This window comes from Heloderma suspectum, chromosome 1, assembly GCF_057233095.1.
Source record: "Heloderma suspectum isolate Gila_16-S chromosome 1, 16-S_ref, whole genome shotgun sequence".
Taxonomy (NCBI): Eukaryota; Metazoa; Chordata; class Lepidosauria; order Squamata; family Helodermatidae; genus Heloderma; species Heloderma suspectum.
Window position 1 is genome coordinate 387557822 of NC_139458.1, and position 13453 is coordinate 387571274.

Below are 13453 nucleotides of genomic sequence, written 5' to 3' on the forward strand. Positions count from 1 at the left end.
GCGAGCTGGGGAAGGGGGTGTAGAATTGCATTTATCTGAGGCACAAAATGTTTTCAGCACTGAAAAAAAAGCAGTATCCTCATAACACAGGGGCGGGCAACTTGTAGGCCAAAACATCTGGAGGGCCACAACCCCCATCAGCCCTAGCCAGCATAGCCAATGGTAAAGGATTATGGGAGTTGCAGACCAAAATATCTGGAGGTCCCCAAGTTGCCCACAGAATGTTCTTCCTCAAGAGTGAATCCCTCTGCAACAGCTTCTGCATATTCCTCTTCATATCTGTGTGCATGCGTCTGTCTGTGTGTTTCAGTGCCTGGGAAGACCTTGGTACATCAGGCAGCTAAGTTTTAGAAGTACACCTCCTTCATTTAGTATCTTTCCCCATTTCAGGACCCAAATAATCTGCTTTCACCTTTGAGGGGAAACACCTGCATGAATCTAGCTAAGACGCAACAGGATGGGGGCTGGCAGTCAAATGTTACTGGAACTACCCTGGCTGTTCAACCGCAAGCTCAACCGCCAACTAGCTGTGCTAAGTTTGTATCACCAAGCAACCTCTGAACAAAATAGAAGGCATTCAAAACTGTCATCCTTGTGCAGATGGAGAATTCATACATACAAGCAGCTGTACAACTTATCTAGACTACAGCTCTTGCATCAGTCCTACACATATTGCACTTTTCTAGTTGCTGTTCACATAGCATTTGAGTGACTTGCTTAGTGCTAGGGCAGGGTTTGAATTTGGCATGTGAAACAGCAACCTTGCCAGGGCTGGCCCACCCATGAAGGAGAGCCAGAGCAGCAGCAAATTGCACCACTCCCCTGCCCCAGCCAGGAGGACCCACCCCGATAGCAGATGCTCTAGAGAGCCCTGCCAGCCACTCTCCCACCATGGCATTTGCCACAGCAAGAGAGCAGCCAGCAGGGGTCTCTGGAGCAGCCACCCACCCTGTTTCCCATTTGAGAGCCCCATGGCTTGAGGTGGCTGTGGGGCTCTTGTGAGATCTCAGCCTGGTCTCATGCAACCTAGGAGGGCACTTCTTTCAGCTGCATGGCTCTCAATAGAGCTGGTGCGGGACACAGGAAGTGGGGGGGCACAATGATGCAGTGGGAAAGGATGCAAGGCAACTGTGGTGTGTGTTCTCCTGCTTCAGGCAGTGGGAGAACTTGCACCAGGGCTGAACCCTGATGAAACTAAGCAGGTCTGGATCAGATCAGTATCTAGCTGGGAGCCCTCCGAGGAAATCTATGTATATGACATCGGGTTCCATCATAAATGAAAGTTGATATAAATGAAATTTAAGAAGTCAGAAGCATCACAGTAGGAAACTGAATCCAGAACTCTAGCAGCCAGGGCCAGCCCTACCCCTACCTAAAAAGTATGTATAAACTAACATATAGTTTGACCCTCACAAGCAGGTCACAGGAGAAGACAGCCATGCCGTTTGTTGCCAGCACCTTGTAATCTGGCATCTCCTGCTTCTGGACACAAATGTTCCAGCTGTAGCTACCCTGGCTATCAGTACTAATAATGCGTATTCTCCAGTTGAAGTGGTCCCTTATATATCAGAAGAGCTTCCAGAATTGTGACAGTGGTCACAATTAAGTGTATGCAAGACATACACTTAATTTTGCAATTTAGGCCCCGTGGCTACAGAAGCACCCATTTTCTCTAGTCTCAAGGTTGGTCTACTCCAGCCTTCCCCCAGCTGATGCCCTCCTGTTTTAGATGACAACATCCTTGGCTGCTGGCCATGCTGGCTGGGGCTGATGGGAGTTATAATACAAAACTTCCAGAGGGCACCAGGTTGGGGAAGGCTGGTCTACACATCACAATCCTCTTCCCACAGCAAGCCTCCTCTCACTTTCAGCACACAGCAATGAGTAAACCTGCTCTAAATTATGGTTGCATGGATGCACGTTCTCAGTAGTGTGAATCAGTCCGCCCAGCATCCTTCAACCCAGGATAGCATCCGTCTGGTTCCAGTAATTTAAGTATCTTGCTTCATGGACATTGCATAAAGCCAACTACTCACAATGATCTCACTACGATTCTTTGGGAAGACCAAAAATGCGCGTTCATAGGGTTGCTAAGTCTCGCTCTCTCTGTGGACACTGTTGCTCATCAAGGCTGACCAGAACAAATGCAGGGGTTGGAAGGACAAATCAGCCCTTCTAGTACAGCCAAAACAGCAAAGTCCATGCTTGCGCAATTTCCCTGAATTTACATAGTAAGATTCCATTCAAGAAGCTTGGTTTTCTTTGGTGTGGGACAAGGAATATTTTTGTGCAGAGCCCCAGTGGTCCTGTCTACTATAAAATAATTGTTTTTCATTTCCTTAGGTCCTTAGTACTCAGAGAGAGCAAACAGCAGTGAATATAGCAGCAGTGAAGGTGTAACTTTATTGTTCTCATTGAAAAAAACAACAAGAGAGAAATGTTACAAAAGTACTAAAGAAAGGCAACATTAACAGAGGCTGTCTTCCCTCCATTCCTTCATCTTGGAGCATCATATGGGATGGCATCTTCTAGGTCAATCAGAAATAGCCTGTTTAGCAAAGACTCAAAGCATTCTGCGGTGCCTGTGGAACAAGGTGGAGACTTTACACATGGGAAGCACCCCAAAACTTTTCCTCTGCCCATGACACATGCTGGCTGTTTGTAGGCCAAACCTAATTCACCCAAATGGCAAAACCAGGTTACATTGCCCTTGTCATTATGATAGGAAGGCCACGTCGATAGGGACTATAGATCCCATCATGCACTGTTGACCACAGATCCTGCAAAAAAAAAAGGGGGGCATCTTTTGGATTAAAAGACAGAAAATAAACTTCCCCTCCTTCAAGTGAAGGAACAAGGGAATACAAAAGAGGGGTGGGGGCAGAGATCTTTCCTGTTGCATTTCATTATTGATTTTGTTCTCATCAGAACAACCTAGTGGTCAAAGAGCAGCAGCTTATTTTTTTATTTCATTAATGCTGGCGAAAAGAGGGTTGAGCACATCCCTGAATTAGTCTTGCATGGAATGGTGTAATAAGAAACCCCTTTATCCTTACACTCCTGCTACCAACATGTATATTCACATCTTTACATGGGGGACTAAAGGCAGCAGAATCAACTATGACAGCTTAGAAAGCTTCTGACCTTAAGATTCCGATGGTAATGAGAACAGTTGAGGTTGGCTTTTTCTGTTTGGGCTACGCTCTATTAGAGAGATTAAAAGCTAAGCTCCTAATTGTAGAAGACAGCAGAGAAGATGTCCAAACTATGGCCCATTCCTATGTTCCAAATATTGCTTTAGGTATTTTTAAAATAAAATAAAAAATGGAGATTACACAGCATGTGCCTCCTGGATTCTCTTCACCATATTACTGATTACACAGATAAGACCAGCTTTTGGAGTATGTGTCCTTGAAATCACATAGATAGAGAGCACGTTGCTAGAACTTAGCTTCCTAAGACCCAATAGACACTTTAGATTTCATTGGGTTAGCAGGAGACCCTGTAGAACAGGGGAAGGCAACCTGGTGCACTCTAGATGTTTTGGACTATAACCCCCATCATCCTGACCATTGGCCATGTTGGCTGGGGTTGATGAGAGTTACTGTTAAAAACATCTGGAGGGCACCAGGATGCCTACCCCTACTGATGTAGGCCATTTAACATAATTAATTATTGTTCTCTCTGATGTGAACATAGACAGAAAAAAAATCATCGATGTGGAGAGGAGAAGACTGCAGCCATGTTAGAGTGGCCATATGGCCTCCATAAAGATGCTGTTATTAAAACATTTCTGCTTCCTGCTTTCCCTGTCACTGTAATCTTGCAACAGGATGGGAACACTTGTAAACCTTGTCCCAGTGTCTATGCATGGTATAACATCCACCTAAACTAGTGGGGTTAGATCTAAATAAAAGGCAATCCCTGCACACATTTCTACCCCATATAGCTACAGCACCCTAAGTGGGTTGCCAATTAGATGGTGCTGAGCATGTGGTTTGGCATCTGAACCCACAGCTGTGGTTTTCAGACATACTTTATAGCCACATGGGAGAGCAACACAAGGAAGTGACACTCACGTGGCTCAATAAGGGGTGTCTGGAGGGAGCCAAAGTGAGAGAAAATTGAGCCTTCCCCATGTAGTCTCCTGCATACCAGCTAGGCAGCATCATTTGCCCAGTCACAGCATACTCTGGGGCTTCATGGTGTCGTATTGCAGATTGCACAGGGCAAAATACAGGGCTTTCTTTTACCCAAGATGGAAACATCATTTGGGGTATATTCTGCTAGTGTTAGTTGCACCATGTACAACCTAAATGCACTTCTTGCTCTGGCCTTGTAACATGGTCACACAAATTAGGATAACCCTCCATGGGCAGCTAAGGCCACATTTATCTTGACCTTTAGAGTCATGAGGAGAGCAGAGATCCTTCTAATTCTTGATGAAGAACTAGTCCAATGGGGCATCCCAATGTAGAAGAAACAACTCTATTAGATTTGGGGCAGGAATTGATAGGAACGTATTTATTCCTTACATTCCAGTACATGGGCAGCTGCTCACTCATTTGGACAATATGCCAACTTTCTTTTATAAGAAACCAGCTCAATAATTGCACTATGGCTTATGAGCCTAGCTTGCTCAATGCACATACATTCCCCTATCTTCAGAGTAATGGCATGAAAAACCAGACCAGAGAAAAACCACCCAACTCCTGTACCAAGGATCTCAGTGGTATTGCAAATACATGCCCCCTCCCACCCGCCAGTCCCTGCTGGGGCAGTTGGTTGGTATGATGATTCCTGAGAGGTTTGAGTATCTCCTTCAGTAGGCACATGATGGATCTTCGACTGGAGCTACCGGGCTCAGAGGATTCAAGGTGCTCAGGGATCGGAAGGCAAACATCGATGGGTCATACACAAAGTGAGGTGGTGGCCGACTCCCGTTGACGTGCTGCAGAAAAAACAGAAGATAGATGGCAGACATCCGTACCCATAAGATCAACTAGTGTGCACAGAGGGGCCTGGTCTTATTTATCAATTAAAACAAAAACAGAACAAGTGAGGTGGCTCAATAGTCTATACAAAGCAACAGATGAACAACAACAAAAGCCACACACAATCATAAAAACAGTAAAAAAAACAAAACAAAAACCAAAGCAGGAAAGCATTGAGCATCAAGAATAAAACCAGCAGGGGTTGACTTACTCAGGCCGCACTATTGAAAAGCACATCTAAACAGCATTATTTTAAAAACCATTTCAATAGGCTTAGAGCAGGGATGTGGGACCGCTTTCGGCCTGAGGCCCAAATGCCATTTCAGAGAAGCTTTCAGGGGCTGCATTCCGGTGGTGGGCAGGGCTGAAGGTAAAAGGGTGGAGACAGACAAAGGGCCAAAAATACATTTTAGCTCAAAGCTCTTACCCCCAGTAACTGTTTTAAAAGAAGACATCAACTGTTTTCTAGAGCAGCCTTCCCCAATCTGGTGCTTTCTAGCTGGGAATTATGAGAGTTGCAGTCCAACAGCGCATCTAGAAAGCTCCAGACTGGGGAAGGCTGCTCTAGAGCAACCTGGTAATTTGACCATGCTCTGTTGGCTAGGCATGCGCTTTGATAAGTACCACTGGAGCCAAGAAACCCATCAGGGGAAATTACTTGTAGCCAGGCTAAACACCAAGACCCAGTCCTCTCAGTTTGTCCTATGCTAACACAGTCAACAGTCCCATTCTTCTGCAAAAGCAGAATCCAAATGAAAAAGAAACTAAAGAGGCCATGTAGCGCTACAGATTGGAGGTAACCAGGCTGACGCTAGAACCCCTGCTGTTTCTTTTCCTGCTTCTCCCATGTCAGCCCCAGCATTCCTAAATGCCAGTGTTTACTCAACCATCTTGGATAGATGGCCCCTTTGCAAAGTATTAGGAGTTTTAGCAAACAATTAGCGGGTCTTTTATCCTTGAAGTGAACTCTGACACTTCATGGCCATGTCTGTCATGAGGTGGTCACTACATCCAGATTTCAGGCTTTGATCCATACATACTCCCTAATGGATTCTGACTCACAATCAAGCAGTTAAAAGGTCATGAGCAGGAAATTCTTCTGTGTGGCTGACCCAGCCAAAAGGGTCAAATCCCTTTGTCAGAGGGGAAAAGGTCCATTAGATTATCTGGTTCATTCCCTGAGCAATGCAACTTGCTTCCTAGCCTAGGAAACAGAAGGCATTCCATTTCAGTAGAAGGCTAGACTCAGTCCTGTACTCTTCAACTTCTGTATTAATGACTTCAAGGAAGAGGTGGAGAGAACGCTTATCAAATTTGCAGATGACACAAAATTGAGCGGGGTAGCTAATACCTTAGAAGACAAGCCACATTCAAAATGAGCTCGATACGTTAGAAAACTGGGCAGAAAATAACGGAATGAATTTTAACAGAGACAAGTGCAAAGTTCTTCATTTAGGAAAGGGAAATAAAATGCACAGGTAGAAGATGGGGGATACCTGGCTTGACAATAGTACATGTGCAAAGGATCTTGGAGTTGCACTCTGTAACAAGCTGAATATGAGTCAGCAGTGTGATGTGGCTGCAAAAAAGGGCAAATGCACTTTTAGGTTACATCAATAGAAGTATAGTTTCTAAATCATGGGAAGTAATAGTTCCACTCTACTCCACTCCGGTCAGACCTCACTTCAAATACTATGTCTAGTTCTGGAGACTACACTTTAAGAAGGATTCAGATAAATTGGAACAAGTTCAGAGAAGGTCAGTAAAGGTGGTCAGGGGACTAGGAACAAAATCCTATGAGGGAAGATGGAAGGAACTGGGTATCTTTAGCCTTGAGAAGAGAAGACTGAGGGGGGAGATATGAAAGCACTTTTCAAGTATCCAAAGGGTTGTCACACAGGAGAGGGCCGCAACCTCTTCTCTATCATCCAAGACTGTAGGACACAAAATAACAGGCTTAAGTTACAGGAAGGCAGATTTTGATTGAACATCAGGAAAACTTCCTAATGGTCTGAGTAGTCAGACAATGGAACTAACTGGTTAGGGAGGTGGTGGGCAATCCATCACTGGAGGCATTCAAGCAGAGACTGGACAGCCATCTGTCAGGGATGCTTTAAACTGGATTCCTGTGCCGAGCAGGGGGCTGGACTCAATGGCCTAAATGGCCCATTCCAACTCTATGACCTGGTTCACATGACATGGCATGGCTCGTTGTGGGTCATTTAACCCATAACAAGCCACAGCATCCGTGGACACCACATTGCATATCCAACCCCACTCAGGGGTTGTTGCGTCATGCAAATCCGGTGACCATGAGTTAAGGCGAGGGTTAAATAACCCTCGCCTAACTCATGGTCTGTTCTAGGGTTGGATATGCAAAACGGTGGCTGAAACATGCCCCACAGCATCACCATGGGTCAGATAATCCACGGTAAGCTATTGCATTGTGCAAACCGTCCCTATGATTCTAGGAGAACTGCCATATTATGCATCACAGTTCTTCTCAGTTACAGTTGTAAGTCTTGCTGTTGTTGCAACCTTGACAATCAGTCACATAAGCCGCCTCTCTGTGACCTTTTGAGAAAATATTACATTTTAATTTTACATATACAAATTACAGTAATAAACTGACCAAAAAAAAAAGATAGTATCTGGGCCTAGGATGAGGACAAGGCTGAGCAAAAACATACAAGAGAAGCAGGGACTATGTAGACAATTTCCAGAGGAGTAGCCTTGTTCATATCTTGCAGCAAAAATGAAGACTCTTGTGGTATTTTATTATGGGACAAGCTTTCATGGACTAACGATCACGCGAAATGCTATTCTAAGTTGGCAGGTATATGATTTCATGTGTGTGTGCTTCCACATTAAGCGGGGAATTGTGAGTAGTGAGGTTAGAGGGAGATTAAAGCTACAAAGTGTGACAATTACATTAAAGCAGGGGTGGGCAACTTGTGGCCCTCATGATGTTTTGATTGACCTACAACTCCCATCAGCCCTAGCTGGCAAAGCCAATGGTGAGGGATGATGAGAATTGTAGGCCAAAATATCAGGAGGGCCACAAGTTGCCCACTCTTACATTAAAGCTTAAATGTATGTAAAATCATTACAGTGACCATTCACAAAGCAATGTTGATGATAACACAAACATCCTGATGCTCTTAAGTTGACATACCGGGTCTGAAACCCTGGGATTCAGAGCAAAGAAATATATGTATATGGTATTGTTACGTCCTCCCACTTCTCCTGAGGATTCAATAGAAGGTTGTATCCAATGTTAGTCCTACTTAGAGTAGGTCCATTAAAATGAATGGGACTTAAGACTCACATACAGCCTATTATTAGTTTATCCATTAGTTTAAGATAATACATGAGATGCACTGACAGAGCTACTTGATGACAGAGGAAGCAACTATCTTTCTACAACTACTTGGCTTTCATTTGTTTCCCTGTACTGAATACTCGGGTGAAGACAAATAAGTTTCAAATATATAAATGCATTTATTGAAGACCCGGTTTGCATGGGTTAAACGATGGGCTGTTTAACCCACAGTTAGCTGTGGTCTCATGGCACTGAGTGCACTGCCTCCCAGGTGCTTGTTGCTTCAACAACAAGCAATCAACAACCCAAGATGTTATGTATCATTACGGCTGAACCCAGAACTCTGGGTTGTTAAGGGGTTAAACAATTCAGAGTTAACCCTTGTTGTGCATCCCTGGGTTGTTGATTGAAAGTGATGCGCATACAGGAGGCTGTGCACTCATTAGTTGCTGCTTGGCCCTGACAATTCCTGGGTTAAACAACCCAGGAAAACAAGTTACATGCAAAGCAGGTCAATGTATCCTCACTAACCCAGTTGAAGGCACTTCCATTTATTTCGCATATTTTCATATACTTGCCTATGCAATGTTGCCGCATAAAACAAGTAGAAGAGAAGAACAATTTCAGAACCAACATTTTTACCATATTTACATAAAAACTTAAATAAATGTTTAAAAAACCACAACAAGCCCTTCATGCTACTGGGTGCTCCAACCAGATAGGGCAAGTTCTTATTTGCCCACACCTCCCACAGTATTTCGGTTTATAATGTCTGTGCATTAAGTGCAACTTAATGGGGGTTATACAACAATAATGAAGCAGTCTATACTGCATTTGATGCATGTGTGTGCAGACTTTTGGTTTAAAGGCAGACTGCCATATTTCCTTTCACGGATCCTCCTCCGATTGTCCTGCCATGTTTTTGTGTAAGTAAAAAATCATTTATATATTCAGGAGAGTAAGCCCTTGGAGCTCGTAGTCACAAATTAACACTGGTTCAATTGATACTGCATTGCACGTAATATGGGTTTTTATATGCAACTGCACCAGAAGGTGGCACAACTGAAGACATTGATAAAATGGAAGGTCCCAAAGGAAATCAAGTCTTCCAGTCCTAGAAGCCCAGGAAGTGTTATGGTTTTGCATTCTTTGACTTACTAAACCTAAATGTTCATTATGAGGTATAAGTTCCCAACGGCATTCAATGAGAACTAACAGGGAGAACCCAGGAATTAGTTTAGGTCTCTCCAGACATCCAAAACTTAAATAACTGAGGCAGCCAAGGGAAGGTTGAAACCTACCTTGGGTCTTTCCTGCATCCTGTCTGATACCATACAACATATACATATAAATTTCCCTATGCAAATGTTATGCAAATTGGCGTCCTCTTTTTTGGCAATACTTAAGTGGCCACCCAATCCACATACTGAGGGGGCATTTTATGATGGAAGTTTCTAGTGCTACAGCTGGGGCTCAACTATCCATAGCTCTGCCCAGAAAAATCATGTCCAATACCTCCCCCACCCCACTCACACCCTGGAGCCTTGTTGGCTAACCACAAACACATTTTAAAGAGCCTCCATTCACCAGCCGCCCGCTGCGGCATTATGGATGGTGTGTGCTCTGGCAGGCCTCAGAGTAGGAGGGTAACATAGCAACCTTTATTCAGAACTAAAGGGGCAGAATTAATCAGACAGATTTGTCCCTCTTCTGTGCAAAGAAGCTGCTTGCCAAGACCAAGAGAGGACAAAGGACCAGGCACTGCCCTCCATTTTAGAAATGCCAACCAATGGGGGGGGGGGGATTGGTGAGCAAGCAGCAGCTGGATCTTTTCGCTGTAGGTGTGCGATGTAGCCAACAAGTTCAGGAGAGGAAGGATGAGAACTCAATGTAATGACTTGGAACCCATAGATGTAACGCAGAATAAGGCCGGGGGTCTCTTATGGGATCCCAGTGATGGGAAACTCAAGTCTTCACAGCAGGAAACCTAATTTGACAAAATACCAGCCATGGTGAAAAGGCATGGGAAGGGGAAAACAGAAAGATGTAGGGTTTAACATGCAGTTTGGCCTGTGGAGATAACACTTTTGGAGGGCTCTGCCATTTCCACTTTGTTTTTCCCACTGCCTGGACTCTCATTTCACCAAGGCTTCATGTGAGGGATGTCAGGTGTACAATGTTTTAGAATGGGCCATTTATTTTAACACAATCTCACAGAACGTAGGAGTTAAAGCTGTATCCTGTTTGTAATCTGCCCAAAGAATGTTTGTTATTTGGCCGGGGGGCCAAGTTCAGCCCTCCAGGAGTTCCCAGAAGGTCATGTCCTCTTTCCCCTGTTCGCCAGTTATTTGGTGGTTTCCTGGATTCTGCACGTTCCCCCACCATCACCCCATTCTAAAAGGCTGAAATGCCTCTCCTAAGGCTTAGTTAATGGCAGTAAGAGCTTTACGCTAAAATATGCTAGTATTTTTGGAATCAGGCATTTGGCAGCATGTAAGGAGTCTCTTCGAGTGTCTCTGGCTGATTGTTTTAAATTGCTTTAGATATATGTTGTTGTTGTTGTTGTTGGGTGTGCTATTTGTTCTACACCCCTATGTGAATGGTTTGGTACTTTATATAAAGTATTTTAATGGTTGTTTTAATTTGTGTGAACTGCCCAGAGAGCTTCAGCTATGGGGCAGTATAGAAATATAATAAATGAAATTTTGGCAGATCCCTCTTGCCTTTAGCCCCACCCCCCACTACAATGTGGCCTCTGAGCGCTTCTCCAAAATTGAATTCAGCACTTGAGCTGAAAGAGGTTCAACACCGCCGTTTTAAGGCCTAATGTTGCTTTGGGGGGCGGGGTCAGCTCACCAATTAAAGATGTTCCAGAGCTATCCTGGCTAGAAGAATAAAAGCCGTAACTGGCAGCTGAATGTGCACTTGTGACATGCTGGGAATAGCATTTGAGAGTGGGTAGAGAGGCCAACCTACTTCTGACCATGGTACATTCCTGCAGTACATTACATCCCTAGGTGGAAACATAAAACAGAAGCCTCTTATTTCTGATCCCAAAACTCCAGAGGATCCCTCATTTCTGTCCGAGAACTCTACACTTCAGCCACAACCATACAGAGCAATAGACATTATGGAAAAGGTGGGAATCCATTATGGTCATTAGCAGGGATATAAACTGGAAATAAGTGCACAATCGGGTGCGGCTGGGTGGGCTTTAAATGTAAGAACAAGGGATTTGTACTAGATGCTGGAGGGGACAGGAAGCCAGGTGTAGCAAAGGGCACACAGCCCGAGCAACAATCCTTCCCCTAGTGGCTAATCACAGGGGAGTTTTTAATTGCTCTAGTTTTGGAAAAGTTTTTTTTTAGAAGTTAACATTTCAAAGCAGTGCCATACAAAACAAGCAGCTGTTTATTTCCATATGCATACTGCTTTTAAAGTTAAATGAAGTGCACATCAACACCTATCATTTTCCTTTTCAACATCTTGACTATTAAGAAGTCTCCCTACCCAATGATGCTTGTTGCTTCACATGGGTGCAATGTCTTAAGAGACATCCCCCCCTCTCACACACTGGAAGGAATGTTCTTAAGATGGTGCTTGCCGTCTGCAGTTTTATACTTACTAAAAATATATGTTTTTCACTTAAAGTCTGCTGACCAATCAAATCTGGAGCACCTTTTAAGTTGATTGTTTTTTGTGTATTCTTTAAAATTGAGTAATTGACACAGTATTGCAGCCCTGGCCTGCAGTGTACAAAATTTAGGAAAAGGTACAAAGGGTGTGTGTGTGTGTGTGTGTGTGTGTGCGCGTGTGTGTGTATGAAGACCTTTCTGGATTTGAGGCTACAAATATATTTTCTTTAAAGGAAAAGGAAGAAGGCAGAAGGCAAGGCAAGGCAAGACAGACCCACAGAACAAAGGCGGAGAGGTGGGAAGAATTTGAACTTTTCTTTTAGGTGCTTTGGGAGTTATGGAGGGCACACCAGGTGCAAGTCAAGGAAATACTCCAAAAAGGTAGACATCCCCAAACAAGGTAACTTATTAACAAGAGAGATGGGAAAGCCTAAAGAGACTATTTGCTTATGCCTGGTAGTAGCCCCAGAGACTAGTTTTGTTTCCAATTACAACTGGGAGACCAAGCCTAGTATCTACAGAGGAGACTGTAGGATCTGAGGTCAGGGGAGAAAGTCAGCCAGATGTCAGTGTCAATATTTACACACCTCAGTACCATTTTAGGAGCACAGAAAGTCACTGTTCCACAGCAGGTTGTCTGAAGATAATGGGTTGCATGCAAAGGTTCCAGAGGAAAGACTTCTCCATCTGGAGGAAGGGAATCTTTGGATGCAACCCTATCAGTTTTCTGATGTGGTCGGGAGTATTTTAAACATTAGCACTAGAAGGTATTATGCTAGAAATGCTGCCTCTGGGAAGGGATATATAAAACATGGACCAGCAACACCCTGTTCCATGAATGGAAGGGAAAACAGCAAAACAGTGTGCCCACACTCCTTTTCGCTCTTCCCTTCCTGTGGCCTTTTCCTCTGCTTCCAGGTGGAAATCTTTATTCATTTGGCTGCCTCCACCAAACCAGCCTCAAAACTCTCTGGGTCTCAGGTATCTAATTTAGGTAATGTGGGATTGACTATTAGACATGGGGTGGGTAACCAAAAACAGACCACAAAATTTCAGACAAGGAAGTTTAAGGTTTACTGAAGGTTTAAAAATCTGAATGTACACAGGTTTAAAAATCTGAATGTACACACATTCACACACACACACACACACACACACACCCATATGAGCTATAGTGTAATAAAACAACCAAGGATAAATGCATCCAGCTAATCTAACTAGACTGTGTCCCTACTTCCTCCAGGTACCTTATCCAAGCAGTATCTTACTGTCACTGGTCCAGCTCTCTCAATCAGATTTCCAGTTCCAGCTGCTCTGACACTCTTTCCTCTAGGTCTCTGGGCTTCCTTCCTTCCCTCCTCTCCTCCTTCTTTTGGCAACCCCAACTTTGTCATTAGGCTTTATCTCTTAAAATTAGCTTTTTCTCTCCCTAACTCCAACCAATCAGAAGGGTAGTTCTTTGCTCTTTTCTGCCACCAAAATGTTTATTTCCCGAGATTAAA

General features: G+C 44.0%; 1 protein-coding gene across 5 annotated transcripts in view; it reads right to left on the minus strand.

Annotated features, from left to right (window-relative positions):
* Positions 1-2375: 2375 nt before the first annotated feature.
* Positions 2376-13453, minus strand: part of LOC146359974 (uncharacterized) — a 74857-nt gene continuing 63779 nt past the window's right edge. For 2 of the 5 annotated variants that reach the window (XM_084828551.1, XM_084828550.1), the window contains exon 5: positions 2376-4951. In XM_084828551.1, coding sequence (XP_084684677.1) covers positions 4823-4951 — 129 coding nt within the window. In that variant the 3' untranslated portion in view covers positions 2376-4822. Of the gene's footprint in view, positions 4952-6490; positions 6574-13453 lie in introns of all 5 variants that reach the window. The other 3 variants (XM_084828548.1, XM_084828547.1, XM_084828552.1) reach the window with 3 other exon arrangements.